The sequence below is a fragment of the Acanthochromis polyacanthus genome, chromosome 20 (genome assembly GCF_021347895.1).
Source record: "Acanthochromis polyacanthus isolate Apoly-LR-REF ecotype Palm Island chromosome 20, KAUST_Apoly_ChrSc, whole genome shotgun sequence".
Taxonomy (NCBI): Eukaryota; Metazoa; Chordata; class Actinopteri; family Pomacentridae; genus Acanthochromis; species Acanthochromis polyacanthus.
Genome location: NC_067132.1, coordinates 6,562,054 through 6,586,955, shown reverse-complemented (window position 1 = coordinate 6,586,955; position 24,902 = coordinate 6,562,054). Strand labels below are relative to the sequence as shown.

The 24,902-nt window shown below is 39.8% G+C and overlaps 1 protein-coding gene across 5 annotated transcripts in view; it reads right to left on the bottom strand.

The window, feature by feature from the left end:
• The window catches only part of lancl2 (LanC lantibiotic synthetase component C-like 2 (bacterial)), a 105,731-nt gene that overhangs the window by 56,834 nt on the left and 23,995 nt on the right, over window positions 1-24,902 (bottom strand). For all 5 annotated transcript variants that reach the window (XM_051940821.1, XM_051940820.1, XM_022208054.2 and 2 more), the window contains one exon: window positions 20,513-20,660. In XM_051940821.1, coding sequence (XP_051796781.1) covers window positions 20,513-20,660 — 148 coding nt within the window. The remainder of the gene's footprint in view (window positions 1-20,512; window positions 20,661-24,902) is intronic.

Below are 24,902 nucleotides of genomic sequence, written 5' to 3'. Positions count from 1 at the left end.
TGATTAAATGCATTAATTTACGCATTATTTCTTCTGTAATTAATTAATTGAAATTAACGCATTGAAGTCCTAGCCCTAATTTTTTGTAACACTTTCTAACACTGTATGGACAAAGCAATAATCAGTTAATGGAGAAAATTATTTTTAATACACATACTGTCAACTACATTTCTTGTTCATTTTATTTAGTTGCCGGATGATGAGGTCCTGTTGTCAGGACTGTTACTGTGCAGACCAAACAGACCAAATAAAGTAAGATTTGTTTATACTATGCAAACATCAACATGATCAATATGTTTTCTTTTGGCCGGTCCGAAAATTACAAAATAGAACATTTACTTTAAGTTAACTGTGCTTATGAATATAGAAAGTAATTACGAACAACTAATATCTTTTTGGGCACTTTTATGCAGGAAAAAGGAAGCTAGGGGAATGCTACTGTGGATACGCTGCAGCATCTGGAGAGGTCAGAGGAACGGTTCTTGAAACAGATCAGAAGACACCAAGACCTGGCCACTGCCATGCTCCAGAACTTCTCGAGGATGGACGAAAATTCAAACACCTTGGTTGGACTGATGGGACGCATGGTGTCGGTGCTGGAGCGACTACCCCAGAAATAAACTGCATTGTCCACTACTATGCACTTTGAGAAAAAAAATCCTGTTTTTGATAACAGTTAAGGAAATAACTAAACCTTTATTATATCATCAAAGTAGGGCATTTAAGTACTATCATGCAATAGTGATTTCCTCTTCTCAAACAATTTATTGAAATAAAAGTTAACAAACAGTGGTGGGTATATCACAATAAAAATGTCTCATGACATTTTGGATAGAACAGCAGTCTTCAGCTGAAATCCAGTACAACTGTGTCCCACCAGTAGCGTGGTCATGGATGTGGCAACAGCTGCCCTCTGCCTCACAATTAACTTTAAGATCATCCATAAAGATAAACATAGATATCATCATCAACTTGTTGAGTTTATTTAACCGCTATGTAATGGATGCAAACATTGTCAAAGCTAAGTAGCCAAGCTAACGCTAACACGTTCACTGTTCAGAATCAAAACATCTCTGACAATTACCTGTCTTCTCAAACGTAGTCGCCGTTGCCTGTGACTACAGGTAGTTAGTCACTGTAGGAACCCAGCATAGGCCTTTCAAATTCCAGATGACAAACTCAGATAAGCACTCTCTCCTCTCCAGCACTGACCAGTGGTGGCGCCAGAGTATTTTTTCTGGTTCAGCTACGGTGGGGCTAACCTATATTGTGGTGGGGCTCAAATAAATACCAGAATTTCAATGTGAATGTATATTTTAATAAAACACTCTCCAACCACAGCTAGAAACAGGCACAGTTACAGCACTAGTTACCTTAACTAGCCACAGCCACCCTTTCTAGTTCATGCTTTTGTTACTTCCAGGCTTGACTATTGCAATTCCTTATTATCGGGTTTTCCAAATAGCTCTCTCAAACATCTACAGCTGATCCAAAACGCTGCTGCGAGAGTATTGACAGGAGTTAGCAAAAGAGATCATATTTCCCCTATACTTGCTTCTCTTCACTGGCTTCCTGTTAAATCCAGAATAGAATTTAAAATCCTTCTCCTGACATATAAAGCTCTTAATAACCAATCTCCATCATATCTTAAAGATCTGATAGTACCATATTATCCTAGTAGAACTCTTCACTCTCAAACTGCAGGCTTACTTGTTGTTCCTAGAATTTCTAAAAGTAGAATGGGAGGCAGAGCCTTCAGTTATCAGGCGCCTCTCCTGTGGAACCTGCTCCCAGTTTGGGTTCGGGAGGCAGATACCCTCTCTATTTTTAAGACCAGGCTTAAAACGTTCCTTTTTGACAAATCTTATAGTTAGGGCTGACTGGGTGACCCAGAGGGGTTCGGCCTGTGTCTTCGTTTCCATAGCTGACTCCCTCTTGGACGTCCCTTCGTTCTGCCCCTAGTCATGCTGCTATAGGCCTATAGGCTGCTGGGGGACTTCTCTTGATGCACTCAATCAATCAAACTTTATTTATATAGCACTTTTCATACAAACAGAGTTGCAACACAAAGTGCTTCACAGATTAAAAACAATCCCACTCCACCCGCTAACCCGTCTTCCCCAAACCCAAAGATATAACAAAAAAAAAAAAAAAAAAAAACACAGTCACACTATAACACTATAACCAGACCCACCCACCCCCCTCGCCCTCAACCATACATTAATGCAATGAATATTAAAATATAATATAAGGCTGGGCAGAAATGAACCAGAAGAGGAAACGCACCCAAGGGGCCGTCTGCACCAAGAGCAGCAGGTCGCCCATGGCAACCAGGGTTCCAACACAGGACACCGAGAGGAGGAGTGGGAGTGACCCCCAAACCTCCATCAAGAACCCATAGCACAGCACCCTGACAGCCACAGGCGAGCCACGCTCCCGATGCAGAGAGCTCCCTCAGAGGAAACACTGGAATAAGATAAAAATAATAAGAGCAGATAAAACATAGAAACATAGAACCCAGTATAAGATAATAAAATAAATAAATAATAATAATAAATAAAACAAATACATACACCAATAAGTGACAAACAATCGTTTACCAATAATCGATTACCAAGTTAAAGCTAAACTGAAAATAAATATCAGTTAAAAGCTTGATTAAAAAGGTGGGTCTTGAGCCTGCTCTTAAAAATATGAACATTCTCTGCATCCCTGAGCTCCTGCGGCAAGTCGTTTCAGAGCCCTTCTCTATCTACCTTTACATTTAATATGTATACCGTTATTGCATTACATTCACTCTGTTTGACCCTGTGTTATTTCTCCGAGTGTCCCTGGTCCCAGAGCTGGATGCTTCAGATCTGCGGTCGATGTTCCACCAACTGGTCTAGTCTCCATCATGTCCACTGTGGGATGCCGCTGCTGGCCTTCCTCCAGCCCTCCACTTCCAGCTCCCCTTTTCCACCAGTCAACTCTGCATCGCCCTCACTATACTTGTTATGCTAATCTACATACTGTTTGAATTTTACTGCTAGCTATATATGTAGTATATTTAATGTCAGAGCCATACATCATAAGAGTAAACTATGAGTCAGTTTTCAATGTTAGCTTATACTTTGTTTGTATCACATATCTTGTCATACATGTATCCAAATGTGTGTTGTACTTTCCTTGCTTTCCCACCCCTCCCTCTCCTCCCATCCCTCCCCCTTGCCCTCCTCTGTCCCTCTCAACCCACCCGGCCAGCAGGCAGATGGGTCCCCCCTATATAGAGCCGGGTTCTGCTCGAGGTTTTTTCCCTGTTAAAAGGGTGTTTTCCTTACCACTGTCGCCTTTGGGATTGCTGTGGGGGTCAGGCATATGGGTTCTGTAAAGCGTCTTGAGACAATTTGACTGTAATTGACGCTATATAAATAAAATTGAATTGAATTGAATCAACACAAATTAGAGCCAGGTTAAGTTTAAGCGCGCTCACTTGATGGACGTACTCCGTAACAGGACCCCATTCATCTCATGAGCCCGATGAGTGACGGCTCAGCTGTCATCGCAGGTGCCTGCCTGAATGTTGTTCCTGCAGTGGCGCTTTTATTATTTTTATTTTTTTTTTGCATTTTTATTTTTTCTTGGTTGGCTTATGGTAGGGCTAATGCAATTCTTGGTGGGGCTTTAGCCCAACCAAGCCCCACCCTGACGCCGCCAGTGGCACTGACCAACCCCCCCATTTCTGGAGACATGGGACAGATGTATTTCTTTGTGTTTCATTCACAGCAAAAGGACATTCAGACCTTCTGCAGAGAGACGGAGTCCCCTGCTGAACGTTAAACACCTGAAAGAACCTTTTTGAGAAACAATGACTTTTACTTTTATGCTATGAATGTTTTGTTTAATCAACATTCAGGCTAAAACCTCCTTTTCACCCTCTCAGGAATGCCATCTTTCCTCCTCCTCTTAGGAGATCTCTCTGCCTGCCTCCGGAGCCATAAACTTTTACGACCTGCTGGAGCACAGAGAGAGACACTCTCTTTAACTGAAACAAAGAACATCTTCAAAATTCATATTTCTGATATGTATTTTGTGTTTTCATGATTACCAAAGTTGTAGTGAAATTATGTTGTACATTACTTCCAAAAATGACACTTCTATCTCTTACAGAAGTCCAGATATCAAAATGCCTGTTTAATTCAATTTCTTCCACAGTCCCACAGTATTCCATTATTAACCTCTGAATTTATTTTCTATTCAGGTTGAAAAGTGAAAATTGTGTTTATTCATTACCATATGTATGACATGTTATCATATCTTTACTGTGACATATTTTAATATGGAAAGCACATACATATTTCTTGATTGAATCAAATAATTCATTTATCTTGTTAATCTGACATGTATCCCACTTTTGGTTGACTGGATTATGGTGAAGGAATAGACAGATCGCATTTTGCGCGTTTAATATCATATGTTTCATCCACTCCTGATCATCTCCCCTCTCTGCCTCTCTTGAGAACAAAGAGGGTCATGTTACTAGTCAGAATTCACGCCGAAAGTTCTTTCCTCCGCCCAGGTCCGCCCCTGAGCTGGACACACAGATAAAAGCCGGACAACGCCCGGCCCCAGCTCTCTCTTCACTTACGCTCTGGGGAACTCCATGCCGGAGTGTCTCTCTTCTTCATTCTGTCTCCTCGGGGAGACTTCAGGCCAAAACATCTCCCTATTTAAAGACGCATTTTTCCCTTATCTTCTGAAGTTCTTTGTTCCAGGGCTTGGTCTCTGGTAACTAGTTATCCTTTCACTTTTTGCAACTTAACCCTTTAAGCTTCAGTCAATTCCAGCCGTTTTCAGTACAAAAAAATCGCTAATATTCTATTTTTAAATTAAAAAAATGACGAAAAATACAGGGAATATTGGACGCACATCGCGAGGTGCATTTCCTTGAAAACGACCGATTCGTGGATTTTATACCGACTTCAGGACATGTTTTGGACAAAATAGTTTACTGGCTTGTGTTGTCTGGATGTAAAAGGTTGGATTATGGCCGTTTTTTGTGGAATCCTTTTTTCTGTGTGTAATAATGAACCCGGAAATGTGAGTCGCGCTGTGTGCGTTGAAGCCGTGTATAGAGAACGGATGGATGAATATTTGTTTTTGTCGGACAAATGTGTTTTTCTCACCCGCTGTGGTAATCACATCTGAAAGTGGTTTATACCGGCGGATTCATGAGAATCTAAGCTTTCCATCGGCGTATAGTGTTTGTATAATCGCGTTTGAAGCCGTCGGACATTCTTGAAATTCCTATGCAAATTAGTAGGTGTACCGCCGGCGGTACACCTACGACGCACTGAAGTGTAAAGGGTTAAGTTAGACATAGTTTGCTCACTTTCAAGCCAAATTTATTCGTTTTAATCCCAAGAACCGATTAAGAACCAGTTCTCATTTTTCCTAATTTTTGATCACTTTCAACATCCTATTTCTTTACTTGGCTAAAGCCTGAGAGGCATCATTTTTAATCAAGTGGCGCTATCAACCGGACGCCGTTCCCTCAGCTGACAACACCGGAAATCTTCTGGCCAGATTTCCTTGCACCGAACCGATCGACCACGGCAGGACGTCCAAGCGTTGCCACACCGCTCCAGAACCTGCAAGTCCAGGTGTATTGTGAAGCGTCACCTAAGGGCCCGCATCCCAGCCAGGAGGAGACTCTTGACAGATGGTTCTACTACAGTAAGACCAGCTGAGACTGCTCTGATTCTGGTTTTCCGGGTTTGATGTGACTAACCACTTGATTACTTAATTCATTTAATCCGTTTATTCTTTTGCGAATCAGTTTTAGTCCAAATGACCGTGTATTTAGTCAGGTCGTGCTATCTGGCTTCTCTTTCACCATAATCCTGTCTTAATATGCTAATTTGAACTCACACACATACGATCTCACATACACACGTGGACAAAATTGTTGGTACCCCTCAGTTAAAGAAGGAAAAACCCACAATTCTCACTGAAATCACTTGAAACTCACAAAAGTAACAATAAATAAAAATTTATTGAAAATTAAATAATCAATAATCCCAGGACATCCAAAAAAAAATTATAGACAAACATCTTAAAGGTAAAGGCTATAAGACCATCTCTAAACAGCTTGAAGTTCCTGTGACAACAGTGGCTCATATTATTCAGAAGTTCAAGACCCACGGGACAGTAGCCAACCTCCCTGGACGTGGCCGCAAGAGGAAAATTGATGACAAATTGAAGAGACGGATCGTTCGAATTGTATCCAAAGAGCCCAGAGCAACCTCCAAAGAAATTAAAGGTGAACTCCAAGGCCAAGGTACATCAGTGTCAGATCGCACCATTCGTCGTTGTTTGAGCCAAAGTGGACTTCATGGGAGACGACCAAGGAGGACACCACTGCTGAAAAAAACTCATAAAAAAGCGAGACTGGAATTTGCAAAAATGCATGTTGACAAGCCACAAAGCTTCTGGGAGAATGTCCTTTGGACAGATGAGACCAAACTGGAGCTTTTTGGTAAGGCACATCAACTCTATGTTCATAGACTCAAAAACCAAGCATACGAAGAAAAGAACACTGTCCCTACGGTGAAACATGGAGGAGGCTCAGTAATGTTTTGGGGCTGCTTTGCTGCATCTGGCACAGGGTGTCTTGAAAGTGTGCAAGGTACGATGAAATCTGAAGACTATCAAGGCATTCTGGAGAGAAATGTGCTGCCTCGTGTCAGAAAGCTTGGTCTCAGTCGCAGGTCATGGGTCTTCCAACAGGACAACGATCCAAAACACACAGCCAAAAACACCCAAGAATGGCTGAGAGAAAAGCGTTGGACTATTCTAAAGTGGCCTTCTATGAGCCCAGATCTGAATCCCATTGAACATATGTGGAAGGAGCTGAAACATGCCATTTGGAGAAGACACCCATCAAACCTGAGACAACTGGAGCTGTTTGCTCATGAGGAGTGGGCCAAAATACCTGTTGACAGCTGCAGAACGCTCATTGACAAATACAGAAATCGTTTAATTGCAGTGATTGCCTCAAAAGGTTGTGCAACAAAATATTAAGTTATGGGTACCATCATTTTTGTCCAGCCCTATTTCATTAGTTTGTTTTTTTAAATAATTATGTTAATCAACAATTCAAAAGTGATGGCTGATTTTGATTATTTAATTTTCAATAAATTTTTATTTATTGTTACTTTTGTGAGTTTCAAGTGATTTCAGTGAGAATTGTGGGTTTTTCCTTCTTTAACTGAGGGGTACCAACAATTTTGTCCACGTGTGTACACACACTCCCAATCTCTCATACACATGCACGCACACACACACCCGTATTCACGCATGCACACACACACACACACACACACACACACACACACACACACACACACGTCATATTTCTCACTGTATATAGTTCACCTGTGATTATTTTGATAGAATAGTAAAATAAATGCTTGCATTTAGATCAAATTACAGCCTTGTGTGTTTCATTGTGTGTAAGAACTTGGGTCCATTTAACCGAGAATTCTAGCCATTCTGATATGAGACTGATCAAATTTATTTTCAACGGGAATTTCTGTGAAATTCTGCCTAAATTAATTAATTTCCTTGCATAAGCGAGGTGGTGCCCTATATAATGAGTGCATATAATAAAACTACTTTATGTAGTACCCCTACATCACAGAAGAGCTAATCTGAAGAGCAAACGTCCAATAAGATTGATGTGAATTGAAAATAGATTAATCTGCACACTAAATAGCTCCTGTTACAAGATTTTATTCTTTAATGATAGCTCAAAATGCTATTTTGTGAGAATTCAAGCTCAAAGCACTTCCTCTTAAATACTCATGATCCATTACATGCACACACATTACAAGCATATATTACAAATCACATCTGTTGCAAACAACCATTAAACGGTAATAAAATTACATCACATTTAGTACACACACAGATAAATAGAACTAGGCTGCATATATAATAGGTACAATAATAATTTTAATGTATAGTTTTTTATGAAAGTAAAGCTTTGAGTACTTCTTAAGCACTGCCACACCAACATTCAATTAGCGAAAAAGTGAAAATGAAGTGTGACAGAGTTTGTATCCAGTCCCAAAATTAATTTGTCTGCGAGCTCTAGGGTCACAGGATACAAACCACACCTCAATTACTGAAAGATGCTGTTAAATTGTACATTTGTCTACGTCTGTATGTGATGAACTTTCTCTGGATTTTTCCACTGATCTGATTTCAGGTCTAAAATCAAAAATGATGTATTGCACTTTTGGCAAGCATCGTCAATATTGACTCTTGTGAAGTAAAACAACATTTTGAAAGGTTTAGTCATTTCCTTAACTGTTACGAGAAAGAGGATTTCTGTGGTGATCTCTCTCTTCTGGACTGAGATCACCAAAAATGCATTACTTTTTTTTTTTCCTCTCTTTTTTTTTTCCGAGCTGACATAATGCTTAAAGTAGCAACTATGTGCTGAGCAGTCAACAGCATTATTAAGCATTAATAATTCCAACACTCTTGCTCCCATCAATCAGAATCATTATAAATGTGACGTGATCTAACAGCAATAATGTATATAATTAGATAAACATCATTCTTGTTAAAAGGCTCAGTTTAAAACAAATGTGTTTTTGTTAGTGGTACAGCATTAACCACCATTTCCACTACTATTATGATACAGCATATGTACAATGCAGTGCATGTACAACGTAGGCATAGCGTAGTAACATCATCAGCCTGTCATGTTTGTAAATCGGCCAGTGTGTGTGTCTTTGTCTGTATGTGTGTGTCTGTAAATGGAGAAAATTAAATACAACTGGTGCATATTCTGATATTCAAAAGTAAAATTTTGGCACTAAAAAATAGGCTTTTGGGATCAAAAATTCTTTAAACCTGACAGAGCTGACAAAATTTTGTTTTCAAAAGTTTTTATCTGATCTTATCTCATTCATTTGTTGTACCCCAGAGTGTTTTATTAGTCCATTTTTTCTTCTTCAAGAACACCTCAGCCCTCTTCTCACTTTCACTTCTTTTTTTTTCTTTTTTATTACAACAGTGAACATTAAAGACATACAAACAGGTCACTTTTACAATATAGAAGATAGTTTTAAACAAAGTAGAGAACAAACAATAATAATGAGTAATAACGATTATATATGCAACAAAGACGAAAAAGGGAGAAAAGAAAGGTAAAAATAAATGGAAATGAAAGCAAAAATAGCTGTTCTCTGTGTGTATGAAGGAGGGAGTGTGTGTGTGTGTGTGTGTGTGTGTGTGTGTGTGTGTGTGTGTGTGTGTGTGTGTGTGTGTGTGTGTGTGTGTGTGTGTGTGTGTGTGCGCGTGCGAGTGTGTTCGCGCATATTCCATATATGATGTATAATATATATGCTGATAATGATAGTGATATAAATAAGGAGATCAATGAATAATAACAGTTATTTACCTCATTACAATAATAATAGAAAACATAACAATTGTCAAAACAAGTGATTGAGACCGGACAATCCCCACACACAGAAACCACACGGGGGGCCAGGGCAGAGGGGCATGACCAAAAATTACTGACAAATCATGTGATAGAATAAATCATAATCTTATGACTATTCATAAATGGAGCTGGTGAAATAAAATGTGTAAGTTGATGTTTGTCTAACGAGAATAAAAGTCAATCTATTTTCTTAATTTCTGCAGTAATTAAGTCAGACCTTATCAATCCTCTGGTCTATAATACTTCAACCACAGGGCTTGTCCAGTCGAGGGTTTCAGTACCAACACAAGACATGCTGTTAACCAAAAATATCCAAAAATATCCACAATGAAGACATATTCACAAAAAAGGAATTGTAAACCTGAGCTACTGCTGCTGTGGAGACAGGCTGCTACACCTGGGCTACTGCTGCTGTGGAGACAGGCTGCTACACCTGGGCTATTGCTGCTGTGGAGACAGGCTGCTACACCTGGGCTACTGTTGCTGTGGAGACAGGCTGCTACACCTGGGCAACTGCTGCTGTGGAGACAGGCTGCTACACCTGGGCAACTGCTGCTGTGGAGACAGGCTGCTACACCTGGGCAACTGCTGCTGTGGAGGCAGGCTTCTACAACTGAGCTACTGCTGCTGTAGAGACAGGCTTCTACAACTGAGCTACGGCTGCTGTAGAGACAGGCTGCTACACCTGGGCTACTCTTGCTGTGGAGACAGGCTGCTACATCTGAGCCACTGCTGCTGTGGAGACAGGCTGCTACATCTGAGCTACTGCTGCTGTGGAGACAGTGTTGGCTTTTGGCCTGGAGACTACAGCTGTGATGCCACCAAAATCAAAAGCAGAAGCTAAACCTGAAGATGAATATGTATCACTCACACAGGTAACTGAATTGCTTCAACAACAAAAAGACATGTTCAAGGAGCTATTAAAACAACAACAGGATATATATTCAGGTTTTGTCAGCAAAATCATGGATAAAACTGTCACTCAGATGGAAAACTTCACAAGGGAGTTGCAGGATGTGGAAACCAGCCTACAATTCACTCAGAAGGAGGTGGATGATATTAAGATACATTTAGGCAAACAAAAGGAAGACTGCAGCTCAATACAGACAGACCTGTATAAAGTATGTGATAGAGTGCTTACTGTCACAGAGAAAATGGAATATCTGGAGAAGTGAGTGCGCAATGCAACAGAAATCATCATCCGACCGGAGCGCGGAACACGGACGGACATCGGTGCTGCATTGTGCATGTATTATGTATGCATGATGCAGCGTGGACATCCGCGATCTATCGTAAACACGGATGTCAGCGTTTACTATACAGCTGTATCTAAACGCGGACATCCGCGCTGCATCGTGCATACATAATATATGCACTGACGTCCGTCGGTGTTCCGCGCTCCAGTCGGATGATGATTTCTGTTGCATTGCGCACTCCCTTCCGCTTTTGATGCCATTTAATGCTTTGACGATTACTCAAGGCTTCGTTAGCTGCAGCCCTAATGCATATATATATATGTTTAGGTGTATGTATGTGTACGTATATGTGCGCGTGTGTGTATGTAGTTGAGGATATTGATGTGTATATGTATGTGTGTATATGTGCACAAGTATATATGTGTATATATAGGTATGTGTATATGTATGTATTTATTGTTTTTTGGCAATGATTATATATATATATATATATATATATATATATATATATATATATATATATATATATATATATATTTATTTATTTATTTATTTTTTAAATGTTGCATTCCAACTTTGTAAATCAAAGTGATGTTGGTATCAGATGAATTGTTTTTTATTGGACCCCAGGAAGAATAGCGACAGCTCTGCTGCGCTAATGGGGATCCCCTTCAATAAATAAATAAAATTTCAGCCAAGTTCAAAAGAAACAAAAGTGTTGGTCAGATGAACATGAATGCATAAACATGTCTACTTTCTTCTTTCTCAATATAAAGACTCATCTTGTTTGTCAAACACAACAACACAATCCAGGTCAGTTATGACTATGTTATGACCAGATATTTTCCATTTTGTATGTTCCTTGCAAGGAAACTTCAGAAATCACTCCAAAGTTAGAGATTGTGGACAATAATGTTTTTACAACGCTGGCTTCAATAAGAGAAAGATTTAAGAGATTTTCTGCAATACTGGATGAGACTGCAGTAAACGAGTTCATAATGTTTCAGTGCAGCATGGTGCTGTTTGAGAGATTTAGAGCTTAATCAACTTAGTTCAGCTGAAATTCTCGAAAAACTGCAAGTATTTTTGTTTCTTGATCTCATCTCAAATTTCACACACACACATCAGGGTAAAACAGCTGCATCATGCTGAAATTATGGCTCAGAGTGGACAGTGTCATACCACAAAGTAATCATCCACCAAAACCTGATGCATGTCCCCAGAAGTACGCGTTTTATAGGCCCCAGATTGTATACATCTACAGGTACTTTTACCATAATCAATTATTTATAATGTGCAAACGTAACAGTATGTTCACGGTGATAGCCAAACTGTGTCTTTGTGGGACTTCTCTTGGAACTAAGTAATTGTGACCAAAGCAATGTCTACAGTTTATAGCATGATCAAGCATGACATTCACTAATGATAGGCAATACTTTAGTGTTGTTTCAGATGTTTAGGACAGTGGTTCCCAAATGGTGTGCCACAGCACACTGGTGTGCCGTGAGGCAAGTGCTGGTGTGCCGTGGGATTTTGTGACAACCATACATTATTATTGCAATACACAATTACAGAAAAAAAAAATTTTTAAATTTACTATATCACTGCTTTGTATGCACTCATTTCATAATACAGAGGCAAACTACCTAAAAACAATTCTTAAGAAAAAAAAAATCAAACAGAACTCATATTTCGCGGGTCATGCAGTTGCGCAGGTTGGAATTATGAGACTGACACATGAGAGAAACCAAACGAGAGCGAAAATGGAGCGATTTCTTGTGCGGAGCAAAGCACCAACCGTCAGCACAGAGACTGCCGACGACCCACCGAAAGAAAAGAGAAAAAAAACTGTCAGCAGACGGTATCATGACAGTTACCTGTCTTATGGCTTCAGTTGGACTGGGGATGTCAACACTCCTCAGACCGAGTGTGTTCTCTGTCGGGAGAAGTTAGCTAATGCTAACATGGTTCCGAGTAAGCTAAAGAGGCATTTGGAAACCAAACATCTCTCCCATGCTGGGAGAAACTTAGCTTACTTTAAAAGAGCACGGGATCTAAACCAGAGGCAGCAAGATCATTTGTTGGATTGTGTGAAAGTGTCTGAAAAGGCAATGGAGGCTAGTTACGTCCTGGCAGAGCTTTTCGCAAAACAAAAGAAACCTCACACAATAGCGGAGACACTCATTCTCCCCGCTTGCCAAAAAACTGCAAGTGTCATGCTGGGTCCAGATGCCGCAAATGAGCTTTCCAAAGTGCCTTCCTCCGATAATACAATCAAAAGACGAATAGACGACATGTCAGAAGACATTGAGCAACATTTAACAGAGAAACTACAGGCGAGCGGCAGATTTTCTCTCCAAATAGACGAGTCTACTGACATTAGTGGGGCTGCCCAACTCCTGGCAAACATCAGATATGTTGATGATGACTCTATCAAAGAAATTTTTTTCTTCTGTAAAGAAATGGAAAGCCATACTAAGGGAGAAGAAATATTCAGGGTAACTAATGACTATTTAAAAGAGAACAATCTGAACTGGAATATGTGTGTCAGTTTTTGCACAGATGGTGCAGCATGCATGACGGGGAGAGTTAAAGGATTCATTGCCAAGGTGAAAGCAGAAAACCCACATATTGTGACAAACCACTGCATTTTGCATCGAGAGGCATTAGTTGCCAAAACCATGCCCTCGGAGCTGACTGAGGTGCTGGATCAGGCTGTGCAGATGGTGAATTACATCAAATCAAGACCCCTGAAATCTCGCCTCTTCTCTCAGCTATGCGCCGAGATGGGATCCAACCACCAAAGCCTGATCCTCCACACCAAGGTACGTTGGTTGTCACGGGGGAAAGTCCTATCCCGTCTTTATGAGCTTCGGGAAGAGCTTTTGGAATTTTCACATGAACACGCTGTCCCACATAAGGACAAGCTGGCGGATGAGAGGTGGTGCGCCAGGCTGGCGTACCTAGCTGACATATTTGGACATCTCAATGAGTTAAACGCCAAGCTTCAGGGCAGGAATAAAAACATTTTATCATCCACAGACAAGATTCGGGGGTTTATGGGCAAACTTATCCTGTGGGGCGACGCTTTGGAACAGGGCTGCATGGACATGTTTCCGCTGGTATCAGCTGCGCCACAGGCAGCGAGGGAGCGCGCTGTATATGCTGAACACCTTCAGACACTAAAAGAGAGGTTTGAGCGCTATTTTCCATGTGTTGCTGACATCGAGGACTATGACTGGATCCGAGACCCATTCAACCAGGAATCCTCAACAGCAAAGCTCAGTATGAAAGAGAGAGAGGAGTGCGCAGAGCTCCGTGTGGACCGCACACTGAAACTCAAATTTAGTGAGCTCCCACTGGATCAGTTTTGGTTGGTTTCTGCATCAGAGTACCCAAACATCTCCCACCTCGCGACTGGGCAACTTCTTCTCTTCCCCACTACCTACCTGTGTGAGCTGGCGTTCTCTTCTACTCTGGTTTACATGAAGAACAACAGGAGGTCATGGCTCTCTGTTGAACAGGACTTGCGAGTGGCCCTCTCCTTAGTGCCACCAAGGATTAAAAAAATCTGTGCGCACCGACAGGCACATGTCTCACTAATTTGTAAGTAGGCAATAATATTTACAGTAGCACATGTTTCAATGTTGATGCAAAATTTTACATTTATAATTTGTAGTTCAGGACAATGGACAGTTCTTTGTACATAATTTCTTCTGACTTTGTTTTGCCTCGTTTTTAATTTTGTGACCTGTCTGACTTAATTAGGTGTGTTGCTGCTTTGATGAAGCCTAATTTGATGAAGTTTCAAATTAATTGTTGAAATATTTTGTTTATAAATATTTCAAGAGTAATGGAGTTGTTTGTCTTATTTTATTTAGCATTAAGAAATAATTATGCACATTTACAGATATTTTACATGAATATGAGTGATAACACGTGTTACAAAGGCTATTTGGCACAATAGGTGTGCCTTGAGATTTTTACTTGTCCTTTGGTGTGCCTTGGGCACAGAAAGATTGGGAACCACTGGTTTAGACTATAATACTGTTGACTATATTTGGACAAAAGACTGTAGTTAACATGATTAATGGATGGGTTTTATATACACTACAGTCTAAAAGTTTGGAAGCAAGGCCAATACAGGCCAAACATTTGAAAATACTAGGGCTGGCCCGAATAGTGGTTTCTGGCCTCCGAATATTCGGGGCTATTAAAGATGAATATCCGAATATTCAGATACCAAAATTAATATCCGGATAGTGCCGTAGCGAACGAATATTCCGATATTCGGGTCCAGCCCTAGAAAATACTTCAAATTTTTGTTCACAATTTCTTTTTTAAATACGTAAAAAAAATTACAGGCTTTGTATTTAATTAATCACAATTAATCACATTTTTGTGAAATAGCAATATTTGCCACAATAAGTAATTATTTTCAATTCAAATAAATTTAGTTTGACAGTTGAATCTATCAACAGACATAACGTAATTTATGGACTATTGAGCACACCTGAATATAAGCTGCACCCACTAAATTTAAAAATAAAAAAAGTTTCATACATATATAAGCGGCACCTGACTATAAGCTGCAGGTGTCCATGACGTAACATGAGATATTTACAACAAAAGTTTTTTTTTAAACTTCTAATTAAATACATGATTTTTTTTTTTCAAACAGTGCCTGTAACACGGTAGTAACACGGCAGTAAAATGCACTGAGTCAGTTCATGCTGCCGACTCCAACGTCTCACTATTGATTCACTGATATCAAGCTTATGTGCAGCAGTTCTATTTCCTTTGTCGACAGGCAGATCGATTGCTTTTAACTTAAAAGCTGTGTTAACCACCCGATTCTGTCAGCCATATACTATCTTTGGGGTGACTTCCTTCTGGAGCATCAGCTCCAGCATCAGATGCACACAGTGAAACAGGAGCTGAGCTCATTCACGTATGATTAGGTGCAAAATATAAGACTTATTTAACTTCAGCCTTTATTTAGGAGAGTAATGATTGGAAAGTGGAGATAGCCAAGGGAGAGCGATAGAAGCCAAATTAGCCTGGCCCAAACATATGTCATCAATAAATAAATAAGGTCACATTATTATACACGATGATGGGATAATACTATAACCTTAGTTAATTTATGCTGATAAAGAATACATTGGACTTCATGACAGTTGTCTGGTTCGTGTGATAGACCTTGCAATAGTTGAAAGAAAAGAAGAAAAATATAAACCAGGTCAAAATATCAGGATTTTGACTATTACCACAGCTACCATTGCAACATAAAAATCTTTGCTGCCCATCACCATGAGAATAAACTATAGAGGGTATGCATATGATGTAAAAACATGTCTGTCAGCATTGTACCATTCCATCAGCAGCAAAACCAGTGGTATTTCTTAAGTTTTTGTTGAAGGTTCAATTTAAATTGTGCACAATTTAAATGTAAACAGAAAATGAAACCTTCAGATTGCACACTGAGTGTCAAATTAATGGGAAAAAAACATTGGTTTTCTGGTTTTGCTGCTGTTCTCATGATGGAACGCTAACTGGCATCTTTTGTTAATTTTGGACCTAATATGACTACCTTCTATAATGCTCTGTTTTCACTGGTTGGACCGAACAAGACTAAGACCAGGAACAGTGTGGCTCTAGAGGGAACACTCTCCTCTATTATGACTATTAAAATGGCTGGTTTGGAGCCGTCCCATAAATGAGAACCAGAGATAATCAAGGCCTCAAAAAAGGCCACCAGGGAGGACAACATGGCTCACAAGAATTCATTTTTCCCTGTTCTTTTCCTGTTTCTGTTTACAGTTGTGCCATTTATTCTGAGTTTATAGTCTTTATTATTTATTTTGGGCCTAGTTAATAAGTTATTCACCCTGCTCCTGTGAGGTCCAGTCAGACCTGGTTTAGTCCTGGGTGTAGTTCATGTCACCCTGCTCCTGTGGGACAGAGTTTAGTGTCTGATTGTAATTCTGTTCAGTGAATGGATAATTTAAGTTATGAAGTTATGTTTTGCTTTTGCTTCAGCAGTTTTTATTGTTTAGTTGGATGATGTGGTCAACTTGAAGCTGTTGAGTGCATTAGAATTCTCCAAGACAAATGTTACAAAGCGGTTGCTGGAGTTATTTCAATTATGCAGATATTTATGGAAAATACTGAAATGTGTGTCCAACCACAGAACTTTAATCCATACTTCACAAGAACAACCATTTTCAATACTACCTGCCATTGGTCTGTGTTTTTTTTTTATTTTTTTTTAAAGCTCAGTGTTTTTTATTATCCCTTAAGGTTATCTCTATAATAAGATTTTAACAAAACCACCAGAATGTAGGACAGGATGAATAATTTTCAAAATTATTTCAAAATTACCCCCCCCCCCCCGCCAACATCACACACAAACTAAATCTCACTCTAAGGTCGGGTCACAAGTTAAAATGGTAAATGGTTGTATTTTTATAGCGCTTTTATCCAAAGCGCTTTACATGATACGTCACATTCACCCATTCACACACTGATGGCGGAAGCTGCCATGCAAGGCGCTAACCACGACCCACCAGGAGCAATTAGGGGTTAGGTAACTTGCTCAGGGACACCTCGACATGAGCTCGACAGGCGAGGATCGAACTGGCAACCTTCCAGTTACAAGACGGCCACTCTACCCACTGAGCTATGCCGCCCGCACAAGTTGGCAGCCCTGAATTATTGTGTTGTGAGCAAAAGTCATGGCCACCGTGGGCCTAAAACATTTACACAAAACTGCATTATATGATGAATCAGTCCTTTATAGCACTTTCAACAAGTTTCTGGGACTAAATTGGTTATAATGTAGGGTCCAGAGTAGGTAAAGTGTGCAGAGGGATTAGGATAACTGAAAATGAGATATTTTTCATGACTGTTAAACCAAGATAAATGCAATTATAGACATGTTCCAACTAGGTGATAGAGCTTTAAAAAGCAGCACTCTCCATCCCATGAACAGAGATCAGTTTTTCACATTGCATTGTCACCAGTAGATATCCCTGTTGTTTTAATCCCCTCACCTATTTACAGCAGATTTCACATGGCTGAGCCAAGCATTTTGAATTTTCTCAGTGGGAGTACCTTTTTAATTTAGTATATAAATGCAAAAGAATATGGAAATACATTAACTTGCTACAAAATCTAAAATATTTTTGTGGCCTCACACTTTAACTTTGGCTATATTTTAAAGAAAGAAATTCTTCTTTCCTTCTCTGAGTGTGTAAGTTATCTAAGCTGAGACGTCATGTGTCGCGAGCACATATAAAATCAAATATATGACCATATGAAGAGAGGGAAAGGGTCAAAGCATAACCAATTTAGTTTGAAAAGACAGTGATCAGGTATTAGCTGTAAATCTCTGCAGAATTCTAAATACAGCTAGTAAGACAAAGTAAGATGTCTGTTGTCAGGACATCTATTAGTTTTTTTATGTTGACACTTGTCATAAGACAAATGACTCAAGCTCTTAGTACTGAATGCCATAAATGTTTATGTGTGTGGTGTTGTTTGGAGCTCAGATAATGGTTTGGTTAAAAGATGAAAAAGTTGTGACATCTTGTCTTGAGTCACTCTTGACATATTTATATTTAGCCAATTTGATCATTTCATAATTTTAACAGAGTGCTTTGAATTGCTTTAACATAACCATCACCACCCTGAGCATGGAAGCAAATAAAATGTGTTACAGTTAACATTTTCCAGATTTGCACAACATGGACAAATCTACAAACGTGGTTTGCTCCAAGACAAATGATGTACTCGACAGTGTAGTGTACATACAAGATTAAATTTGAAGTCACTGTTTTCAGGATGATGCAGCAGGTTTCAGTTAGTGGCCTGCCTTTGCAAAGGCATACTTTGCGTTTCTGCCATCTTTGTTGATTGGTTGTGGTGCTCATTTTATATACAGCACACGCATACACACACTATAAATGGGGGTGCGAGGCCCAGGGACCTGAATCAGCATTTTACTCTGTCCCCATGCAAGACAGAGTGGGTGAAAAAGAAAGAAAAACACTTCTGCAGCAGCAGCACTGCCTCCTCATGACAGAGCAGACTGACATTCAGCTCTGCTCATTTACACATCCGTACACCTCGATACATCTATACAGGTCTGTACAGCTATCCCTGCCTCTTCATGCTTCAAACACTCCCTTCTTCCAGCTAAAAAAAGCTATTTTTAACAATGTACAATTCTGGTTAGAAAAATAGATTAATTTAAATGTATTCATGTACGTGAATTTTCACAGGGCTCCATATGTATTCAACTGACATATCTGTCTACACCTTTTCATGACATGCACCAGCTTCCCATCCTCCACTGTTGACACACACACACACACCTACACACACACACGTCCTGTAAAGTAGAATGGGAGGCTGAGCCTTCAGTTATCAGCTCCTCTCCTATGGAACCAGCTCCCAGTTTGGGTCCAGGAGGCAGACACCCTCTCTATTTTTAAGACCGGAGAAGTCCATGGGATATATCTTGCATACATTTATATTTAGAGAAAAAAATAATGTTTTTATGTTCATTATCATCATATCTTTACAAATTCTATAATTATTTATTATGGAAACAATCACTCATTAATAAAAAATGACTGAATATCACTAAAATGTCAACTAAGTTACCCTCCAAATTTAATAACAACCACCTTCTAATTCGGTAAAACAATAATAAAATGAAATTATTCAAAATCTGCTTTGATTGTGTTCTTTTATTAAGTTGAGATAATCATGACAGACATTTCTTTTTTGGCAATATATCAAATTCTCTATGGAAAATAACAAATTGTACTGTGTCCGAGAAATGACTGTCAACTAAGTTACCCATTAGAAAAACACCTCTCAAGGAAGTGTGTTAATTCCAAATCACATGACCTGCTCCATGTCATTTCCTCCTGAAGAAAAGACTGGCAAGACTCCAAGGTATATTCTTTCTCCTCTTTCTGAGTTATTTAATATAAAGTAGTGTGTGAGTCAAGTATGGACTTATCACATGTCAACTTTTACCACAATATCTTTAAAAAAAAAAGCTTCAATTCCAATTTTATTAAAATGTATCTATAATTTTTAGAAGAATCTTTCTCTAAAAATGTCATGTGATGTTTGGTTTTAGGCAGCCATGCTGATTTTAGGCCTGAAAACAATAAAAATGTCAACTATGTTACCGGTCAACTAAGTTACCCTGTAAAGGTAACTTAGAGGACTAAAAGGAACATAGCTGACACTCATGATATGTTCTTGTAGTTTTCAGGAGTTTATTTAACCCTCGTGCTGTCTTCGAGTCAAAGGTATCTTCAGGTATCTTCAATTGCTCATACCTTGTCATTAATAATAGATTACTTGTCTTTACAATGAGTGCAGTGAGTTGGCTGCAATAATGAGCTCTGCCAGACTGAAAGCAACATGTGTCATGTAGACAGCAGGAAATTTAAAATATCCGATTCAAATTCAATTTGGTAATTAATGACGAGATTTGTTAACCCAACAACCTGTTGAGAAACCTTTATAAACAGGTATCAGAATGTCTATACATCAGGTGGATTCCCTAAGGTAAATGAGCTATGAATTGATCTGTTTTTATTAGCCATAAGAATTCATTACCATAAAAGAGTCTGAGTATTCTGTTTGGCATCATAACAGAGAGTTGTGTCTCTATTGGAAGTCCCTGGATAAATCAGTAATATGCTCATAAGTTGCTTCCACTAGGTTGACCTGTAAAAATCTGAATAGTGGAGGGATACAACAGTGACTGGCACCGGTAGGTGTGTCTCACCTTTGTAATAGTGCTCTCATCCACAGTATCGGCTCCTATCTCTTTGTTAATGTAGAGCAGAGCAAAAAGGTAGCCAGCTCGGCCATACAGTAGCTCATCTGGCATCTCAAAGTCTGGACTCAGCACGGACCGCTGCAGTTGAAGAAGCCTGAAAGAAAAACACGTGCTCTGATGAGAGTACAAGAATCGTTGATGAGACTAAGATTATCCTCAATTGTGGTTCAAAAAACACAAAGATTCTACTTCCGTGTTTTCCACACAAAGGCTGTACTCAGGCAGGTCTCCTCAAGAATGTGGTGGCTGACAATATTCTAACTCTTTTCAACAAGTAAGACTGCCTCTGACTCTGCACACATTCACTTAAAAGAGGGCGTTAAACGCAACATGCGACTCTTCTACACAATATGGATCAATTATGTGTAGCTGCTTCAGTCAACAGATTGTTTTAATGGAAAACAATAGGAATATAGTAATTTATGATAATATAAGGTGCTGCTACTGCAAATGATACAATACAGGAATGTTGTTGAACGTGTGTGTACGCTGATCAGGCAGAACACTGTAACTACCTGTCTAATATTGCGTTGGTACCCTTTATGCTGCTAAAACTCCTCTGACCTAGTGAGGCATGGACACAGGACTTCTGGGGTTGTCCTGTGGCACCGGGATGTTGCTGGATGCCCTGGAACCAAGGTAAACACCTTTGCTCTGTCATTTCCCTGGGCTATTCAGTTTTTGTGGTGTGTTGGGGTGCATTATCCTGCTGAGAGTGGTAAGCGGCATCAAAGATGGCTGTTGCCATGAGGGGGTGGGGGATTGGGGGGTTGCTTGCACTATAACAATGCTTCGCAAACAGTGGGGCAGGCCCCACTGGGGGGGGGGGGGGGGGGGTAATAGAGGGATGACAAGAGGCCATGAGTGGCTGGGAGGAAAAGGTCTGTCTATGCAGAACTACGCAGAAAGGTTCAGGCATATGGGTTCTGTAAAGCATCTTGAGACAATCTGACCTGTTACTGGCACTATATAAATAAAACTAAATCAAAAAATTTATTAGGTGAACTACTGTTTTAACATTGCGCTGCTTTTCGCAGCACAGAAACTGCGCAGGCCATTGTGCTCGTACTCAGAAGTGCAGACTCCTGAGAACACATGAACGTATCGTTAATATGCAATTGAAACACTGGCGTACTTGATCACATCACCACCTTGGCTCTTCCACTCAGATCATTTTTACCAGAGGTGTGAAACAAACGGCCTGCGGGCCAAAACCGGTCCGCGAGATCGTCCATTTAGGACGACTTTGCAAAGGGTAAAAATTACAAACTGTCAACTTTAAATAATTTCTAGACCTTGACAAGTTGTTTTGATCATAAAGTAAAATACTAGATTGTTAATTTCCAGACAGCTGTGACTAAATGTGTTTTGCCTATGCAGATAAACTGTGATCTGGCAGTTGCAATGATCAACTGAGACATAATACTATGGGGCGGCATGGCTCAGTGGGTAGAGTGGCCGTCTTGTAACTGGAAGATTGCCAGTTCGATCCTCGGCCCGTCGAGCTCATGTTGAGGTGTCCCTGAGCAAGACACCGAACCCCTAATTGCTCCTGGTGGGTCGTGGTTAGCGTCTTGCATGGCAGCCTCCGCCATCAGTGTGTGAATGTGACGTATCATGTAAAGCGCTTTGGATAAAAGCACTATACAAATACAACCATTTAATACTGTTTGAATTTGTTTTTCTTAAGAAACTTCAAGTTGTTCATGATGTTTTGTAAAAAGATAATTAAATGGTACTTTTAAAACATGCTTTTTTGAACTAAAACAAAGGGAAAAAGTTGGAGTTGTGGTGATTTATAGGTTATTATGCTGTGATCAAACTGGGCTTAATGTGGCCCTTGACCTAAAATGACTTTGACACCCCTGATCTTTACGGTGAAAAACATTCATCCATCCGTCCTCTATACACCGCTTTATCCTTGCTAGGGTCGCGGGGGGGGGCTGGAGCTTATCCCAGGCAACCCGGGCGAAGGTAGGGGACACCCTGGACAGGTCATCAGTCTGTCGCAGGAGTACAATCACTCTCACATTCACACCTATGGTCAATTTAGAGTAATCAATAAAGATGTATAAGAGATATAAAGATTGTAGTTGTCATGGCGAGACAAAGAAATTCGCTGCTCCCCCACAGACACCCCTTTTTATGACATGTCACCATTTTCAATGTGAATCATCATCAACATGTTTAGGTTTATGTCACTACATTTGAGGTGAATCTGAACAAGAGGCAAAGAATAATGCATCAAAGTGCAAAAAATGGCATTTACTGTTTCCAGCAGGTGGCGCTCTGACTGTGAACGTATTTCATCATATGGATGTGATCAGGACAGGACTCTGATCATACATGTAAAGTTTCAGGCAGATTGGAGCATGTTCAGGGCATTTACACAGCATTTGAAATTTCATGGTGAAGGATCAAAATTCCAGAGGCCGCCACGGACACGCCCTTTGACTTTGGAAAAAGATTTTAATAAGTTTGGATCATTTAGGCCTCCTGTATGTACTGGTCGAATTTGAGGTGAATTGGAGTTTCCCCCTAGGAGGAGTTTGCTCTAGAAAAAAAATGAAAAATGGGCAAAATCTGACATTCAATGCAAAATTGCTCACTTCCTGTTGGGTTTAGAATATGGCTGTCACTGACTTCTTTGTTTAGCCTGATGTGCTGCATATGTGTACCAAATTTGGTAGCTCTAGCTGAAACATGCTGCCCGTGGGAAAGTGTAGGGGGTGCTATGGAGCCATTTTGCCACACACCTCCATATGCCATAAAAAATATGAAATTTTGCGCCAGTTCTGATGTGTGTACAAATTTTCATGACTTTTCGAGCATGTTCAGGCCCTGAAAAATGCAGTTGTTTTAGCAGGATAATCATAAAAACCCCTAAGGTTACAATAGGGTCCTTCAGCACCGTTGGTGCCTTGGACAGTCGGTGCCCTTGCACCGCCTGTCTGGTGTGGTGTGGTTACACGTGGTCTGCGGTTGTGAGGCTGGTTGGATGTACTGCCAAATTCTCTGAAACGCCTTTGGAGATGGCTTACAGTAGAGAAATGAACATTCAATACACGAGCAACAACTCTGGTTGACATTCCTGCTGTCAACATGCCAATTGCACATTCCCTCAAATCTTGCCACATCTGTGGCATTGTGCTGTCTGATAAAACTGCACATTTCAGAGTGGCCTTTTATTGTGGGCAGTCTCAGGCACACCTGTGCACTAATCATGGTGTCTAATCAGCATCTTGACATGGCACACCTGTGAGGTGGGATGGATTATCTCAGCAAAGGAGAAGTGCTCACTATCACAGATTTAGACAGATTTGTGAACAATATTTGAGAGAAATGGTGATATTGTGTATGTGGAAAAAGTTTTAGATCTTTGAGTTCATCTCATAAAAAATGGGAGCAAAAGCAAAAGTGTTGCATTTATATTTTTGTTGAGTGTATGATAAGCACTTTGAAATGGCAAATGTTGTGAATCTGCGCTATATAAAGAAGATATAATTGAAATCAAATTGCTTCCCAGGCAAGACATTTTTCAGATGAAATAAAAATATTCCCATGTCTGAAAACATGAGATTCTCAAAATTCAGCCAAAACTGTCAGTGGTGGTATCAAAACAAAGATAACTTTGTTTTGATACCACCTGACAGATAAGTAAATAATAAGTAAACAGAAAAAAATCTGAGAAGGTGGCCCAACACTGCAATCTGAAATGCTGAACTTAAGGGCCCTTTAAGTGACCTCAAATTTAATATTTACAGTAAACCTCTTTCAGCAGCATTTAAGAGAATATGGTTGTTGCATTAGCAAAAGGTAATCATAAAGTGAACAAAAAAACCTACAGATTCCATGGATGGAAGGTTCATGGCAGATACTGAAAAGAGTGGTGGCTAAGTTGGTCACTGAACAAATTTTAAAAGCAAAAATGTATTTGTCTTTTTATGCTACTTGTGACTCTTACTCTAAAAAATGAGAATGAATTAGTGAGTTGGGAAGCATTCTTCTTGTAATTTAATTGTGTGTTAATTGTGCCCACTTCTACATTACCCGGAGAACGATGAAGTTCCCTTTTCCTTTTTCACACATTCAGGCTTGAGGTTCACATTGTACTTGCTGCACCACCAAATGTGAATTATTCCAGCACTGAAAATAGTACCAAATAACTTTTCTCATTTCCTAACATCTGCTAAAACCAACAGTGTCTTACTATTTTGAAAAATTACAGGCCCCTTAAAAACAGGTGGGAGAAATATTTTCTTTTTACTTTGTGTCTTCAGTAGGGAACCAATGAGCTTGGAATTGAGAGGTATCTACAGTCCAAGTCAAAAAGCAC